Source organism: Vespa mandarinia, chromosome 15, assembly GCF_050613455.1.
Source record: "Vespa mandarinia isolate Hongniang chromosome 15, ASM5061345v1, whole genome shotgun sequence".
In the NCBI taxonomy this organism is placed as follows: Eukaryota; Metazoa; Arthropoda; class Insecta; order Hymenoptera; family Vespidae; genus Vespa; species Vespa mandarinia.
This window is the reverse complement of record NC_140824.1, coordinates 5,006,539-5,023,563: the sequence shown is the minus strand read 5'-3', so window position 1 is coordinate 5,023,563 and position 17,025 is coordinate 5,006,539. Positions and strand designations below refer to the sequence as shown.

Here is a 17,025-nt window from a genome sequence, read left to right as displayed (position 1 = left end):
TCTTCAAAAGTATCTTTATATTTATCTTTAATCGATTTGTTAGGATAAAAGTTATTGAAATGGTCGGTATCTAGTCATAAAATCTTAAGTGATGGTATCGTTCTTTTGCTGTTAGTATGGCTTATCCTAGGCTCAACTGTGCATCATTTTTCATTTCTAGTGACGGTGAAAGACGAATTTAACTATTTGTTAAAGTATTTATTTCAATGCTCTTGTAGATAAGACACGGTGAAATATAACTTGAACGATGATAAATCCATAATTAATTAAAACATGTGCGATATATATTTTAATATTTAAACGTTAATTTATCGCAAGTTTCACGTGTTTACAAACCTTTGAAATCAAACCGAAAAAAGAGATCGAAAATAAATAAGGTAAATTTTGTATTAAAATAATTATATTTAAGCAGCGTATAAAAATAGTGCAAATTTATATAGATCATTCGTTTCATTGTCAATTTTATTTAACAAAAAGTTTGGTCAATAGTAACGTTACGAGAAATATTACAATCTATTTATGTTTAAATGTCATGTAGGACGATACTGTTTATGTCGTGCCGATAAGACGAACGAACGCAAATCAGATGTTTATATTTGTGCTTCTTCAAAAGATGCGGATAGAGATCAGATTAATTTATTGGATGAGATTAATCCTTCTTGATAAAAAAAAAAAAAAAATAAAAAGGAAAAAAAAATGATGAAAGTATATGTTAAAAAGAAACTATCCGTTCGTTGTTACAGAATTATGGTTTTGTCGAACACAATGGATAACGCGGAAGAATCGTTTATGCGCGTAAGTCAATAATCACAAAAGATATATTAAAATTATATTGAAGTAATTTTAATAATGAGACAATTGTTTTCTCTTTTTGTTTTCTTAGCGTTTTATATGTCGTGCTAGTGTAAAAAAACAGGAGTCCTTCGAATTGCCAGCAATACAACCAAGACGGAAAATGAACATTTTATATGCAATAAGTATCTACCGATTTAAAGGTATGCACTTTTAAATGTCTCGTATTACTTTTTCGCCCCCGTACATTTATAATCTATTGTTATTCGTTTTTTTTTCTCGCACACACACACATACACACACGCACACACGCACACACACACACATAAACCAGGTTTCAGACATAAATGTACCAGACTGTCTACTACTGCTTTGGACTGTTTAAATAAGGAAATTCTAATAAAATCTGAAAATAGTGCGAAGGATATCCCGATTCCAAGTAAATTTCTTGAAAACGAAATTTTCCTAGACGAATGTAAGAGAGACATAATAACAAAAAAATGTCAAAATTGGGACATCAAAATAGAGACGACATTATACGACGATGATTTACCATTGTATGACATCTTCATTCCGCGATTAACGGGAATAAAAAAGGAAGCTTTATCGAGCGATCTTGTCAAAGAGAAATCGGAAATTACATGTAAAGATAATAAAAAAGATAAGAGATGTTTGAAAACCGAGAAGAATTTAAACGAGCCGAGTGAAATAGATGAAACGAGCAAAAAGGAAACGCCCTACACTCGTCTGAATGAGGCAATAAAGGATCTCAAGGAACATATGGAATTGTCAGAATGTAAAATTAATCTAATGAACTCGTCGAAAGTACCTCTTGATCTTCGGATCAATTCCAACGTTCAAAAGGAAGGACCGACGGATTACGTACCTGGTAAATACAAAGTCTTTGAAGATACTTTGAAGAAAACAGCATCAAAGAATAGCGAAAGTATCGAAGAAAAATTTGAGGGAGATTACCCAATAGATTTGCCACAATATGCCACTCCAGTTTCTAGAAATAATGAACTTAACAAAAATAAAAAGAAAATAGAGAAACCTAAGCGAATGAGGCCGAACTTGGAATCCACCAGAAAATCCTCTCCTATAGATCTTACGAAAAAAAATATATCCCCGTCTTCGGTACAGAGCACGATTTCAACGATAACGCCTATCGTCTCGTCAAAATTCGAGACGGAGGAGAAGAACGATAATAAATATTCTTATGAAAGTTTAGAATTAACGGAAAATGTTGTTCCGTCGGTGCAGAAATTTTTAAACAATGCGCTTGGCAATGAACGCTCTAGCACTTCTTATATTCCTAATACCACGACGAATTCATACGAAGGAAATCTATGTGAAAATAGAATCGAGGAACCTGTAACACCTCCTACGGGACAAATTCATAATCCTAGACTATTGGCAAGCGAACCACTTCCGCAAGGCAATATAAATAGGAAATCGAAATTGTTCAGATCTTTTTCGCAAAGAATCAAAAGGGTATCGTAAACTTTTAATTGCAATTTAATTTCACGTCTTGTATACGGGCGCGTAAAAATATTGCCTATTATCGGGGGCACAATAGGAAAATTAGTTCGATTATCAATGGCGCTAGTAGTTTAAATTAAAGAGACGTTGACGTCTCGCAGCAAAGACTCTTATTTACAGGGATCTGTACTTTTCGCTATATTCTAATAGAATGCGAGTGCGCTTATTTTTGTTCTTCTTTCTTTCTCCTTCATTTTCTTTTTATTTTTTCGCAAAACTAATTGATCTTTGATATTAATCGAAAGGTAACTCCACTGCATAATTAACTTAATGCATTGATGTCGTTCGAAGATAAGAAAAATGGTTTGTTCTTTTAGATATCCCGAACATTTGTCAATACCGAGGAAAAGGGATCCGACGAATTCATAATAACTTTAAACCAAAATGACAAAATACAAGAACTCTTACAGAAACTCGAGATACAACAAACGTTGATACACCAAGCGAGCAAGGCGTTGAACTTATGTATCGTTATGAAAACGTTTCAACATAGTACTCAACACGTCGAGTCCGAACGATTATTGCTTCTATCGACTCTTAAGAAACAGGCTGTATTGAGTGAAATTAAACGGATCAATGGGCCAATGAACGATAACGTCGTTAAGCTATACGAACAAGGCGAAGTTAATATCTCAAGCATCGGTTTGCGTCTTAAAGAAGACGCTTTAATCTTGATAAGTCAAACTCCAGACATGTCCGAATGGTTTATCATAACTGTGACACACGAATCGATGGTCTGGGCAACGATCGCTATGAATTATTCCATCGACAGCCCAACGAAAATTTCTTTTCCCGACACGATAACCATACCAAATCTTGGTCCAAATTTTAAAATCTTAATCACCCTCTATAGCTTGCAATTGAGAAATACTTGTTACAATAAAAAGGAGGGACATTCTTGTAATAATAATATATCCTGTCCTTCGCCTACTAACTTATGGAGGAGAAATGAGAGATCACGAGTGAAGCAAAATGAAATACAATGTTCCAGCATCAGAGATACGTCCTTTGAACCCTCGGGATATGCCGAGTTGACGCTTCAGGATATACACGAAGTTTCTCCTTGGTCCCTATTATCGGTGAATTCTTCGTCGAACAATCTTGTTTGAAAAGATCAACTCTTAATCGTTAATTAAAGTCTAGATTTTAATTAAGTATTGTTTCACAGGTACCTTCGAATTCGATCTTGCAAGGTTTAATAGATCTCGAGTTTTCTTGTAAGATTCGGATATCGGTCGTTCATGCAGGCTTCTTGACACACGGCAACGAAGCCGGAGGATTTGCCGCATGGAATCGACGTTGGTGCGTTCTTGATGGTAGCCTCTTAAAATTCTGGAATTATCCGCAAGAACACGATTTGAGGCCTCCATTATTGATCATCGACTTGACTCATTGCACCTCGAATGAGGTACAGGTCGTTGATAGGTCGCTTTGTGCCAAACCTCGAACGCTTATGTTTAAAACTATCAGAGAAAGAATACCCCATGATAAAAGCAGTATGTTCCTAGAGTGTAATACTTCTTATACTATCATAAAGTAAGCTGAATACTTTTAACACTATTAACATTATTACTTTCATCGAATGTAATATTATTCGGAAAAGAAATTAATAATTTTCATTTTACCTTACAGAAACTTGCTATCGTGCGATACGATAACCGATCTTATGGAATGGAGATCAAAATTAAATTACGTGCTATCCTTATTGCGCAACTGGAACTCAAGAAGGAACGATTTAATTCCTACCACTGAATTGTAATAATCTACCCGTATGATTCAAATTAACGTGTCTTTCCTGGCTATTAAACCTCGCTTAATAAGATTAAAGGTGAAAAATCCCTGAAGGAAAAGAAAAAGAGAAAGAAAGAAGTAATACAATGACAAAAGGATAAACGTTTGCCAATTACAATATCGCCGCTCAAGTCATCTTGAAAATAGTTACTTTAATGACAATTTAATCGAAATAATATAAAAATGTCTAAACGCTGCACAAAGTTCCTAAGTCGTTAGAAATTTACTTCTTCGCTTGGTTGATTGACGATCGGTACTTTCCGTATTCTCATTAACGCGTTTCTTCTTTCTCAATGACCTCGTAGAACTTTTCGAAACTATGTTCTTACTCGATATCGCGGTAGAATGTTCACTGTCGCTATTGGAAGAAATTACCGTAAAGTGACACTTGTCCGGTCCCGGAGGAGTCTCAGACGGGGAATTGGTTTTTACGGATCTCGTATGATCCGTCATAGAAATAACGCTATCCGTTAAATTGTCCGAGGTAGAACTCTTTCGATCGGAGTCCGTTTCTTTCTTCTCAGTTAGAAATTTGGCAAAGATCGATGTGGGAAGTGGTATAGGTATAGGAACTGGAATTGGTATTGGTATAGGGTAAGGTACGAGTATCGTCACGGGAGGTAACAACGACGTGGACGGAGCCTGAGCTGAAAATTGGGATTGAACAGGATGAACCGATGGCGTGTCGGTATACATCCTGAGATCCGAGGGATATTTGCGTTGTCTGGATTCGTCGGTACAGGAGCCGGGCGAAGGCGCTGCCTCCGATTGTATAGGCGACGAAGATGTCTCCGGAATCCAAGGGGAGGATTTTCGAAACTTCCTCTGTTGAGAGTATCGAACATTTTCCCGACTTCTGGATTCTCTACCTCGCAATCCTTTCACGTTCTTCACGTGTATATCAGTTTTTTGTTCCATAGCAGATTTATAGATTTGATGCCTATCGTGCAATTCACCACCGTCCATCGGGTTTCCTATCATATGTTGTTTGTTATGATCTACAAAAGACGATCCCGATTGGCTAAGATTTAACAAATTCGAATCGGAATAAGGAAGTCTACAATGTATACGATCGTTCGCGCAATGATAATACTTTTGATATTCTCGATCTTTCAATGTTTCCTTAACGGTCTCGCGAATACTTTCGCCGTCCTCGCTCATCTTCTCATCTACGTTCTCCGTCTTCCTTACGAATGCTCTCGATGTTGCATTAACGTCCGTTCGCGTGCAAAAGGAATTTCTTCTAATTATCTTGAGAGACATATTTTCAGATTTCGCAACATCGATCGATTCTTTGCGATCGATTTCGACGTTCTGAGACAAAGGCGAGAGCCTACTAATCGACTCATCGTCGACGATAAGGATTTCCTCCGTCGAACTACGAGGTGACTGACAGTTTCGAAGCCAAAGCTCGGGTGTTATTAGTCCACCACCACCCTTTCCAGCATCACTCTGGGAAGGGATCGCGGTAAGTCCGTGAAGGGCAAGGTGAGTCTCGGTCTCTCGACAAAATATATTCATTTTGTATTGATTCAAGCACTTGTCACTACAAAATTGAAGCTGACTTTCGCCATCCTAAAAAGAGAAAAATCGATCGAATGGAATAAAGAAAATGTTGATCGCTGTGTAGTCGTTAAATTTTACCTGAAAATCAACGTAACTGATCGGATTTCGTACGTGTCTGCACCAATCACATGTACGAGCTCTCTTGAAAGCGGCCCTTCGACCAGCAGCAAAGCATGCTTCGCTACAAAATTGTCCCAATGCATTGACCATTCCGCAAGAGAGTGGATTCGTTCTTCCTGGCTCCCACGTTTCACCGATTCGTCCACACCAAGAACAGGATATTACTCTGTGTCCGATGTCCGTCATTTCATCTGTAACATATCACGATGCCGAGAATATTACATGCCAGGATCGTTTTACGTGAGAATTGATCGTGGATCCGCACGATTTGCGATTTGACATAATCCTGTCGTGACATAGTCCGATTGATTTCAACTCCTCGATTCTTTCGAAAAAAAAAAAGAAATCGAAAGGTTTTGATCGATCTGGAAAATTTAAGTTTTTTCGATGATTCACCTGGACTACTCGAAGTTGAGTCGTTGTGATAAGGTAATCGTGAGGTAGACGGTAAAGTTTTGATTTCTAAGGAAGAAGTTGCCGAAACTTTATCGGGATTCTTCGAAATTTCGTTAGAATAATAGGAAGGTATTAATTTCGTTCGTAGAGAATGAGAAAAGGCCGATTGATGATTAGTAGCCATCGGCGATCTCGACGAAGCCCCATTAAATATGAACTGTCGATCCATTTCAGGCAAGGTATGTTTCGAAGTTGCAACGGGTGCAAAGTGATCAAGATTTAAGCCTCTGGTGTAGCCACTGTCAACTTTTTCATAGCCGTACCATCCCAACAATTCACTCATTGCCGTTGCTGCATATTCCTGAAAAAAGAAGAGAAAATGAAAAAAATATCAAGATCACTTTGATCAGTTCGCTATTTCGGAAAACTGTTTGGGAGAAAAATAAAATAAATCACAAAAGTGTCCGAGAATTTGTGCGAATCCGAGGGGCGTTAAAATTCTTCCTCGCATCGGCGAGTATCTTTGCGAACAAATTGGTTTCATTTAAAATCTGCCTCGTTAAGGAAAAACAATGGTAGAACGCGTATAGATATACATATGTATATATATATATATATATATATATATATATATATATGTATATAAGCATTGTAGATACGCCAACGCGCTGGATACTCGTTAAGGATCCGACTTAGGTTCGAAACGGAAAAAAAGAAAAAAACAGGAACAGAGAAAAAAGAAAAAAGGAAAAAAGGGACGGATAAAAAAACATAGGGTGAATTTATTTATTTATCTTGCCGAAAACCGGTGCGCTTGCGCATTGCTTCGCGGAGAAACAGAACGTGATACTCCGAGGTCTGCATGTATACGTCCATCTACATGTACCGGTGAGGGGTATAAATATAACCAGTACGCGCATATGTACTCCGTTGTATGTACGCGCGTATATCTGTGTTCATATATGGTATACGAAATCGAGGATATCACGTGGCGTGCGGATCAATCCATTAGTCGACTCGTTTCAGTTACACTGTGCATCGTACACTTCTTATGCTGGTATATCGTACGGCCGAGCGAAGGTAATATGCTACGATAAATCTTGAACCTTCGCAGCCGAGGTTCGACGAACGAACGAACGAACGAACGATTCTCTCGAAGATTTCCTTTAATACGCGAAAGAGAAACGGTGATTTGAAACGAGTCACGTGAATCACGAGTCATACGACACCATCTAATAGAAACTCTTCGCGAATCCAATACAATATGTTTTACATCATATATAGAACCGTTATAAGGGAAAAATAACGATAATGAGAGATGGTATTATTAAATCGGCGCTAATCGATCGACAAAGGATACCTTCGAAATTTATTCAAATTGTAGATATTAAATGGATTGATATTAAATGGTATATCTATATGATATTATCTATATTTAGATTATTATTAGATGCGATAGATCCCAAAATATTATTTAATATAGGGAGAGACGAATCGATCGGGAAAGACCGTGAATCGTCGAAAGAAGGATAGACCAGACGATTATCAGGTTGTAGGAGTAATGGTACTCGCGCTGTCTGGCACGCAGGTGCGCTTTCCCAGTGCACGCGAACACAATCGGCATATCGACATGGACTTTGTGTGTGGCCGGTCGTTTGCCACGGATTAACAAACATCGATTAACTACTATTTCTTCTTCTATCTGGCCGGCATTAGTCCTCCCGTCCCAAGCTTCGAAGTAAAAGCCAGTCTACTTATTTCACCTCGACACGCGATCCGACCTAGCGATTCCTCTCGGTTTTTTCTTTTTTTTCTTTTCTTTCCTCTCTTTTCTTTTTTTCTTCTTACTTCCCCTTTCTCTTCCCTTTTTATCCTTTTCCTTCCTTGTTTTAATGCGGCTCTTCGATTCGGTCATGCCAAAACTGAATCGATACAATCGTCTCTACATCTGTGTGTCGTGCATGTAGAATCGTCATAAGCTGTGTTTCAATGTCAGACCCGATCGATTGAACATAATAATTCTTAACGAGATGAAAAAGAAAAAAAATTGGATCCCATTTGAAAGAATCCATCGATTGTAAATCCTTTTTTCTTGAGATACCGCAGTATCGTATTCTAATTCTAATCGATTCGAATAACTTCATAAATGTCTATCGACGATCGATTTCCACGAGCGTTTGGATTTTGGAATTTTGAATTCAAATTAATTATACATCTATGTAATTCGCGCATGGTCTGCAAATATTTGAAATAAAATACGAACGCATTTAAGTGTAACAGTATATCTTGTCGATATCGTCGAAAATTCGCGGCCCCAAAAGTTATCTCTTTCTCTCATCATTTGATGTATCGGTATCGGGTGTATCGTTTCGATACTTTTCCAAGAACCATCTCACGCAGAAATTCATTGCAACCAGGTGAATACGCAAGGCGAAAGGTATAATGATGAGAGCCGATCCGTGGGTGTCGTATTGCAACCTATTATGATTTCGAATAAATCAGGCGAAGGAGAGTAACATGAAACTCGTTGCTTCTCTCCCATGTATACCCCGTTTCATCTTTGTACGAACAGGTATCGCGAGGAGACACTGTATACTCGATAACGTGATGCTTGAAACCATGAAAGCGACATATTACCACCATCATCCTTGCGCTTCCTCGCTGTCATAATCTTTTTCAAAATTGCAATTTCGTATCGTTTTATTCACCATATATTCTGGGTATCTTCTTACGTCTCCAACGTCTAAACATTTCGTCGACAATCGTATCGTGTCAATAAAAGTTAAATTGAGTTAGAGCATTCTACATTACGAAGGTCGATTAAAAACTACGAAAGATCATCGAGCATCGATCGATTCGAATCTCGATACGATTCTATTCTGCCTTCTTTTTCAAACGTTAGTTTGACAATAACGATATACATAATAAAGTACATGCGGGTAAGTAATACATACATATATATACGTGTACACCGTAAAGCCTGACACCGACTTTTAATATAACGGGGGAAAAACGAAAAAAAGCTTACGTTCAACCAAACGTGGTGAAAAGAACCAATCGGAAAAATGAAATTGACGATAAAACTTTACCCTAATTTCCTCGTCAGCCTCTTCTTTCTTCACCTTTGTTGATACACGTTTTCTTCCCATGAAATCGCCACAAACAGTCTTATCTTCTAACGACGACGACGACGACGACGACGACGACGACGACGACGACGACGACGACGACGACGACGACGACGACGACGACGACAACGATGACAACGACGACGACGACGACGACGACGAAGACGACGAAGACGAGGACGACAACGACGACGACGACGATGACGACGACGACGACGACACTCCCGTCTTCGCTGATCTCTCGTTTATTATGCTCGATAACGATTCTATCCTACTTCCCATTACTTTCTTCTACATTCATAAATCTTTGAAATGATTTATAAATACATGTATATATATCTCTATATATATATATATGTATATATATATGTGTATATATATATATATATATATATACATATATGTGCGTGCATGTATATGCACATATATAAACGTGTACCTGTATTGCTCCGAAAAGTTTCGACAAGTTAATGTTTTATCTCATAAAACTCGTTATCTTCCTCTTGGGTATAAAAGAAAAAAGAAGTTTTCGAATTAGCTCGTAAAAGAGCGATCGATCGATCGAAGCATTTCGTACGATCGAATAGAGAAAATTGTATTCTCTTTGATAGTCATCAATACTATGTTGGCTGTAAAAGCAAAAGGATGAGCCAACTAATATACGTATATCCAATGTAAAACGAGTTCGTTCGTGAAAATGTTGGAAGAGTTTTTCCTAAAAATACTTAGCTAGATGCTCTTCGCATGCCGCAGGCAACGGAAGGCGGCAGGCTCTAGCCTAATCGAATTTCACCGATATTTTTAGGTCACTAAGGTAAAACAACTCGCATTAAAATTAGACCATATGATCGGTCTCTCTCTCTCTCCCCTTGTGTCCTCGTTGTTTCGCCGTTTCGACGTTTTCGATCGCGATAATCACCGCATACATTATGCGTTATCCTTCTCCAAATACCTTCCCGGTATTCCTTAACGAGAGAGTCGACATTAGCACGAAGAGAGAGAAACAAATGACGTCGTCATTTCGTTCATTTCAATGAGATCCGAGTGTGTCCACGTGCGCTTGAAATAGAACGTTTCGCGTGAAAACTCTCGTACAATGCATATCGCGTTGATCTAGATTTTCCCTTTTAAGATCGCCAATTACCCGCGTAATTTAAATTTTCGAGGATACTTCTTCGATTCACCTCCTTGATTTAAGTTCTTCGAAGAAAATATACTTTGTCCTCGGATGAATGGATAATAAAGATTTATAAATATCACGAAATTTATCGATTCACTCTTGCACACTTTCTTTTTTTATCTATCACTTATCGCGAAGGAGAGATGATCCAAGAAACCGATCCAAGGGAACATCTTCTCGCATGTGTACGCTCGCTACGCGTACGCGGTAAAAATAACCAAGTGGTGATCAGTCGGCATTCGTCGGAATTCGTGCACTTTCGGAATGATTCGGCTCGCGTGAAACTCAAATTTCATCGCTATCACGGATTACTATTAATGATACAAACTGTATTGACCCTATTATATTTCTACAATAAAGTATGAAAGTATGTGGCTACTCGAAACAATAAGTACACTATATATATATTCATTCAAAATTTCATATCATCATTGTATCAATTTCATATAATACGTATTTTCTTATAATTCCAATAATAAAGGAACGCCCTATGTTGAAAACGAAGAAAATCGAGCCGAACGAAATCTATTTAACCGGCCGATTGAATTAATATAACTTCTTAATTCTCACGCGAGATGGCACATTATTTTGCGCAACAACCTAACCTAAGGTTTATTTACTCCTATTGAGTCATATCGAATCGTATTACGATAAAGGAAATTATTGTAAATAATTTTTTGTAAAAGCACGCGCACAAAATGTCATTAGTGGATTTAGGTTTCGTTGAAAAATGTCAACCATGGCGATTGGAAAGTAGATTTTTTCCAAGTAAAGTAGGTGGTAGACCAGCTTGGTTAAATTTAAAGAATATACCCAGAAAAGAGGATCTTGAATGCGAATATTGTAGAAATCCTTGCATTTTCCTATGTCAAATTTATGCTCCATACGAAGAGGATAATGATGCATTTCATAGAACATTGTATGTATTTATATGTAAAGACCCAAGTTGTTGTAAAATAAACGAAAATGGGAATTTAAAGGTTCTGCGCTCCCAACTAAATAGATTCAATCCCTTTTATCCTTCGGAACCACCTGTAGAAGAAGAAGATTGGAAAACGGATATTAGTATGTATATATAAAGTAATATAATATTATATTATTTATTTCTTACGTATTATTATATTTCTACATAATTATTTATAGCTATCGATGCTTGGTGCAAAACTTGTTGTGTTTGTGGAATCGCAGCACCAAATCATTGTTCAAAGTGTAAAATTACAAATTATTGTTGTCGCAATCACCAAGTCTATGATTGGAAACAGTATCATAAACATAATTGTGGTAATAATGTGAATGCAAATAATAGCTATCTATTTCCTGAATATGAGTTAGTAATAGAGACAGAAGAAATTATAGAGACTGAGGATGACGAGGATTGTAGCGAGATAGAAGAAAAAGAAATGGCAAAATACAAATCTATGGCACAACTTAAAGAAACAGGATGCATTCAAGGTGAAAAGGATACAGAAGATTTATCAAGAATGGCAAATCCCAAGGAAGACGAAGTATTTGCTCTATTCCGTACAAGAATCGAGCAAAATCCGGAACAAGTTTTAAGGTATGATTTGTTATAATCGAAATGTATTTATAATTTTTATAAATAAAGAAACATAATGTTTCCGTAATTTTCAGATATGAACGAAATGGCCAAATTTTGTATATTTCAGGTAGTACAAAAATTAAAGATGTTCCAAAATGTTCTCTATGCGGCGGAGAAAGACAATTTGAGTTTCAAGTAGGTTAACTTTCAAAGATGTCAGTATCATATCGTATAATATTTTATAATATATAATTTTTTTTATTCCTTTGTAGATCATGCCTCAATTGTTGAATTTCCTTAATTACAAAGACGTTATTAATTCTTTAGATTGGGGTATACTTGTTATATTTACTTGTAAAAAATCTTGTATGCCAAAAGAAGAATATGCAATAGAATATATATGGAAGCAAGATATCCTACCGGATAAGGTTGACAATTCGTCTGTAAATAAAGATGATTCTACATGAGTTGCATATGTCGTTTAGATACTTTATCCTTACAAAATGCACATTAAGCTAGGATTCATTCAAGAATGAAATGCATAAATTATTTTTTCAAATTAAAACAATGTAAGTAATGGTAGTATATAAATATTTCTATTTCGAACGGTTTTCAATTTAAATATAAATCATTTAAACACAAAAAACGTACAATAAAAAAAATCTTTAGAATCTTGACATAAAAACAATAATAAATTAATATTTATTTTTATCAACTGCCACATTTGAGTATTATAATAATGATCACCAATGACTTTCAAAAGATTCTTGCTGCCATTTTAACCATCTGTCACGTGATGTAACTAAATGTTTATTTACGTATAAGGTTGGTAATCTTTCATGATATTCCAAGTAATTCCAAGAATTACCCGTAAATGTAATAATGTGATTAACGAGAGAGAAGAAGTGCGTGTCTTAAGAAACGATTGGAGAGGCGAAAGTGATTATTATTTGTTATATTACAACATAAAATTATTGATCTTAATCAACAGGTAATTGAAAAATAATTTTACATTTAAATTAAATAATCTCGGCTTTTTCTCAATTAAATAATAAAAAGATGCAGATGATATTTTCAACTAAGATAGCATATTTTAATTCTCTTTTTTTTCTACATTTTCACAGCTTGATTATACAAAGGCTACGTATGTCCGTAAAATGGCACAATCTGAAAATAAATATGCAAACATACATTTAGATCTTGAAGGAATTATCCAAAAAGATAAATCTAATGAATACTTTTGTTGCATTTGCAATGAAATTATCTCTGAAAAGAATTTAATGTTAAAACATGTTAACACGAAAAGTCACATTAAAGCATTCGAAATATTTATAAAATACTTTCAAGTGGCAAAAAGTGTTACAATAAAATGTAAGATTTGTCAAGTTACAGGTAGTTGGAAATTGGTAAGACATCACGTAGAAATGCACAAATTAACCCCTTGGTACGAACCTAAGGATAAATACAAATGGTATTTTGACAATTTTTTAATAATTCATAAAAATCAACTTTATTGTTCTTTGTGTACAGTTATACATCAACCATTCACTTGGAACGATGTTTTCGTTCATATGAACAATGAATGGCATACCACTTTCATGTCTTCCATTAACAATGTAAATGATGAATTTTTAAAGAATCCAAAAATATTAAACAAATATGAAAGCTTTGTATCTAATTCCTTAGTATACTTAGAAACTAAGCTTTTTTATTGTTTCATATGTGAAACAAAAATATCAGGAGGTATTGAAAATCTTGATCAACATATCAAGGGCGATTACCACAATCGACAAAAATTAACATTTAATATTAAGAATATAATTCCACTTAAGAAAACAGTTCCAATTAAAAATTGTATCTTCGAAATACCCGAAGAGTTAAATTGGATAATACAAGCTGATAACATTTATGTTTTCACGGATAGTTTATATTGCAATATATGTGATGTTACTATGAATAATGTAGGCTCTATAAATAGCCACTTAAGACGACATGTACGTTTAAGAGATATATTTGAAAAACAAGATAAAACACCAGTAAATAAAATCAAAATTGCATCATCTAAAGCAATTGTACATTTTACAAGTAAAAGTAATTATTCAAATAGAAATCTTTCAAATGATATTCAGTGTAATCTATTATTAAATATTCCTGATCATTTAAAATGGATGATTGAAGCACTCAAAGTAGAAATATTTTTTGATAAATTGTATTGCACGTTATGTAAAGTTTATATGGCAAATGATACACAAGTAAAATCCCATTTAACTACACACTTTAAGGAATATTCGAAGAAAAAGAATCAAAATTCTAAATCTTCACGGAGTATAGCATCTAATGAAACAAAAATCGTGAATAAATTAGAAAGTTGCACTTTACAAGATAATAAATCTAGCTTCGACACAGAATGTATTTCTTCTACGGCAAAAGAAATTAAATCAAGCGTGTATTTATCTATATTCAAAGAAAATAACATCTATTGTTTAGTTTGTCAAAAAGATATATCTAACAATTTTCAAGTGTATTATGATCACATTTTTTCTAAAGAACATCTTATACATTTAATTAACATAGATACTAAAAAAGTTCGCAAAGAATTTATTACATTTGTTGTTGTTAGTGGAAACATTAAAAATGGTATCGACGAATTTTTAACTTGTATACTATGTAATACTAAAATAAGGAATATTAATGAATCATTATATGAGCATATTGAGTTGGAAGATCATGCATCATATTATCGTGAATGGAAGAAAGCATGTTTAAAATTTTATAATGACATTTTGACATTTATAAAATGTAATTGGTATTATACTACCAAATATTATTGTGATATTTGTTCAATAGAATTTTCTTCAGAGATATGTTTTGCCAAACATATGAATGAAAAAGAAATACATTTTAATTCAGGCAATGCCAATTACCATTCGTGTGTTCCGTGTTCACTTTTATGGTACACTTATAATTTATCTTATTCTAACCACAGTAAAACACCAAAACATCAATATATGATTTCTTGTGGAACCTATGTTACAAATAAATTTCCATACGAAGTAGAAAGATTTTTGATGTCATTTGAGGAAAATACCGAAGAATTATTAAAGTTTTCTCTTATCGCAGAAAAAGCAAAAGAAAACGAAATATTGACATGCTTAAAAACTGATACAATATCAGCTTTTAATAAAGTGGAAGTTTATGCATATGGATCTCGAATTTGTGGTTCAGGTCTTCCAGATAGTGATATCAATATATTTCTTGATTGTTGTGAGTTTATTTTAAATTATTATTTCATTATTTAATAAAACTTAGTGATCAATGAATAATTTTTTTTATTTAAAAAAAATAATTTAATTAAAGGAAAAAAAAGAAAAAAAATAATCAATAAAGAATTTAATTTATATAGTGAATACATATAATGGAAAAGATGTATGTAGTAAACAGCTTGAAGCCACAGTTAAAACAATTAATAGTATCCTCTTATCAAAGCCATCAGTTTGGCATGTAAATGAGATTATATTGGATGATGGAATAACGATCATGAAAGTATGGTATATACCAATGCAATTACATTGCACAATCTCTTTTAAAAATGGTCTTGACGTGGAAAGTACCAATTTAATCAAGTAAGAAGAAGAAATTGTAGGGTAAAAACCTTATAGGATTTATCGCCCTTTATATTATGATATATAAAAGGTTCTATCTTTTATATACCACAATATAAATTTAATATGTCCATATTTTCATTATAGACATTTCAATGAGACTTACTTACCATGCCGTAAATTAATCTTGATTTTAAAAAAGTGGTTGTCATTTTGTGGTATATCAGGATTTCCTTGTATAAGTAATTATGCATTAACCTGGTGTATTATTTTCTATTTACAAATAATATTTATATTGCCAAGTATTACCGAACTCATTCAAGAAAATAATAAATCAAAAATAATAGATGGTAAGCTTTTCTGTGTGATAATAAATAATTCTTAGTAGTTAATTTTTTTATTTATTTATTGTTACTTATTTTTCAATGTTATATTTTTATTTATTTATTTCTTATAGGCTGGCAAACAGGAGTATCGTATGAGTTTAATGCTAGAAAAACTTCCAAATTTCCTTTCGTAAAACTCCTTTCAGGATTTTTTATATTCTATGCAGAATTTGATTACAGGCGCCACATAATTTGTCCATTACTAGGGAAGCCAATAGAAAGGAAAATATTTACAGATCTATCTTTACTACCTAATGATATGGCTCCTTATGTTCAATATGTTAAAAATGCAAAAAATCCAAAATTGTTTTGTCTGTCGCCTATGTGCGTACAGGATCCATTTAATTTATCTGATAATCTTACTGTAATGGTAGAAAAAAGTACCTTAAATAATTTCAGAATATTCTGTAGCAAAAGTGCAGAAATATTAATAGATTTATTTTAATCACTTACATTACGCATTACATAATAATGACTTATCTCTTCATAAAATTTATGTTATCTGATTTTTTTTTTTTTTTATTAATTCTACGAATGGTTGATTACTTTTAATAAAATATTGGGATATCAATATCTTCACACAACTTCAAATAGTATCTACTATTTTTCACAAGGTATTACATATTAATTAAAACACACTTTTATAATAGAAAAGTTAACTATGAAAAATATATTATATTTTTATATGCATTTTATGACCAAAAATAAAAGAGATTTCAATATTAAAACAGAGATTAATTATTTATCTTCACAACGATATATGAAACGTTAAAAAATTCACCTAATAATCTATTATTATAATGACGATACATACCTATGTATGTTCTTTGTTGTTTTCTTGGACTAGACGTTTCAGGAAAACGTGTGTGTGTGTGCCTACGTTTTTTTTTCTTTTTATAAAAACATATGACATATAAGAAAATATTCTTTATTCGTGTAGTAAAACATTTTACAAATATAGAAAATATATGTTAACATTAAC

General features: G+C 34.0%; 4 protein-coding genes across 14 annotated transcripts; 3 read left to right on the top strand and 1 right to left on the bottom strand.

The window, feature by feature from the left end:
* The first annotated feature begins 87 nt into the window (after positions 1–87).
* Positions 88–4,106, top strand: LOC118449752 (uncharacterized). Of its 2 annotated transcripts, XM_035884700.2 has the most exons (7): positions 88–377; positions 744–795; positions 884–995; positions 1,127–2,286; positions 2,652–3,413; positions 3,503–3,870; positions 3,967–4,106. In XM_035884700.2, exons 2-7 carry the CDS (start codon positions 748–750, stop codon positions 4,091–4,093), a joined length of 2,577 nt encoding a protein of 858 aa, XP_035740593.2. In that variant the 5' UTR covers positions 88–377; positions 744–747; the 3' UTR covers positions 4,094–4,106. The 2 variants fall into 2 exon arrangements, with proteins under 2 accessions (XP_035740593.2, XP_035740594.2); XM_035884701.2 differs by lacking the exon at positions 88–377 and having other exon boundaries at positions 673–795.
* Positions 4,107–4,332: 226 nt separating this feature from the next.
* Sobp (Sine oculis-binding protein) lies at positions 4,333–10,697 on the bottom strand. Of its 4 annotated transcripts, XM_035884704.2 has the most exons (6): positions 10,480–10,697; positions 9,775–10,394; positions 9,297–9,640; positions 6,208–6,568; positions 5,770–6,002; positions 4,333–5,700 (listed from the first exon to the last, which is right to left on the bottom strand). In XM_035884704.2, the coding sequence occupies exons 3-6, from the start codon at positions 9,615–9,617 to the stop codon at positions 4,333–4,335; spliced, it is 2,283 nt and encodes a 760-aa protein (XP_035740597.2). In that variant the 5' UTR covers positions 9,618–9,640; positions 9,775–10,394; positions 10,480–10,697. The 4 variants fall into 4 exon arrangements, with proteins under 4 accessions (XP_035740597.2, XP_035740595.2, XP_035740599.2 ...); XM_035884702.2 differs by having other exon boundaries at positions 9,775–10,697; XM_035884706.2 differs by lacking the exons at positions 9,297–9,640; positions 9,775–10,394 and having other exon boundaries at positions 10,480–10,695.
* A 23-nt stretch (positions 10,698–10,720) lies between these two features.
* Zfrp8 (Zinc finger protein RP-8) lies at positions 10,721–13,022 on the top strand. Of its 5 annotated transcripts, none has more exons than XM_035884714.2 (6): positions 10,721–11,434; positions 11,519–11,580; positions 11,659–12,073; positions 12,148–12,250; positions 12,328–12,624; positions 12,881–13,022. In XM_035884714.2, the coding sequence occupies exons 1-5, from the start codon at positions 11,214–11,216 to the stop codon at positions 12,520–12,522; spliced, it is 996 nt and encodes a 331-aa protein (XP_035740607.2). In that variant the 5' UTR covers positions 10,721–11,213; the 3' UTR covers positions 12,523–12,624; positions 12,881–13,022. The 5 variants fall into 5 exon arrangements, with proteins under 5 accessions (XP_035740607.2, XP_035740605.2, XP_085517660.1 ...); XM_035884712.2 differs by having other exon boundaries at positions 10,721–11,580; positions 11,659–11,796; positions 11,872–12,073; XM_085661534.1 differs by having other exon boundaries at positions 10,721–11,580; positions 11,659–11,796; positions 11,863–12,073.
* Positions 12,906–16,900, top strand: LOC118449751 (terminal uridylyltransferase Tailor-like). 3 transcript variants are annotated; one of them, XM_035884698.2, is made up of 6 exons: positions 12,906–13,046; positions 13,180–13,526; positions 15,042–15,319; positions 15,459–15,678; positions 15,805–16,007; positions 16,115–16,900. In XM_035884698.2, the coding sequence occupies exons 2-6, from the start codon at positions 13,213–13,215 to the stop codon at positions 16,486–16,488; spliced, it is 1,389 nt and encodes a 462-aa protein (XP_035740591.1). In that variant the 5' UTR covers positions 12,906–13,046; positions 13,180–13,212; the 3' UTR covers positions 16,489–16,900. The 3 variants fall into 3 exon arrangements, with proteins under 3 accessions (XP_035740591.1, XP_035740589.2, XP_085517657.1); XM_035884696.2 differs by having other exon boundaries at positions 13,180–15,319; XM_085661531.1 differs by lacking the exon at positions 16,115–16,900 and having other exon boundaries at positions 13,180–15,319; positions 15,459–15,699; positions 15,805–15,943.
* Positions 16,901–17,025: the final 125 nt, after the last annotated feature.

Bases quoted from the DNA above. Each gene is read 5' to 3' on its own strand.
- LOC118449752 (XM_035884701.2), top strand. From the start codon at position 697: ATGATGAAAGTATATGTTAAAAAGAAACTATCCGTTCGTTGTTACAGA. The intron at 996-1,126 runs GTATGCACTTTT...CACATAAACCAG, and splicing joins AAGTATCTACCGATTTAAAG to GTTTCAGACATAAATGTACC. The intron at 3,871-3,966 runs GTAAGCTGAATA...TTTACCTTACAG, and splicing joins ACTTCTTATACTATCATAAA to AAACTTGCTATCGTGCGATA.
- Sobp (XM_035884702.2), bottom strand. From the start codon at position 9,617: ATGGGAAGTAGGATAGAATCGTTATCGAGCATAATAAACGAGAGATCA. The intron at 6,003-6,207 runs GTGAATCATCGA...GATATGTTACAG, and splicing joins CTCAACTTCGAGTAGTCCAG to ATGAAATGACGGACATCGGA. The intron at 5,701-5,769 runs GTAAAATTTAAC...TTCTCTTTTTAG, and splicing joins TCAGTTACGTTGATTTTCAG to GATGGCGAAAGTCAGCTTCA.
- Zfrp8 (XM_085661533.1), top strand. From the start codon at position 11,214: ATGTCATTAGTGGATTTAGGTTTCGTTGAAAAATGTCAACCATGGCGA. The intron at 12,074-12,147 runs GTATGATTTGTT...CGTAATTTTCAG, and splicing joins AATCCGGAACAAGTTTTAAG to ATATGAACGAAATGGCCAAA. The intron at 12,251-12,327 runs GTAGGTTAACTT...ATTCCTTTGTAG, and splicing joins AAAGACAATTTGAGTTTCAA to ATCATGCCTCAATTGTTGAA.
- LOC118449751 (XM_035884696.2), top strand. From the start codon at position 13,213: ATGGCACAATCTGAAAATAAATATGCAAACATACATTTAGATCTTGAA. The intron at 15,320-15,458 runs GTGAGTTTATTT...TAATTTATATAG, and splicing joins CAATATATTTCTTGATTGTT to TGAATACATATAATGGAAAA. The intron at 16,008-16,114 runs GTAAGCTTTTCT...TATTTCTTATAG, and splicing joins TAAATCAAAAATAATAGATG to GCTGGCAAACAGGAGTATCG.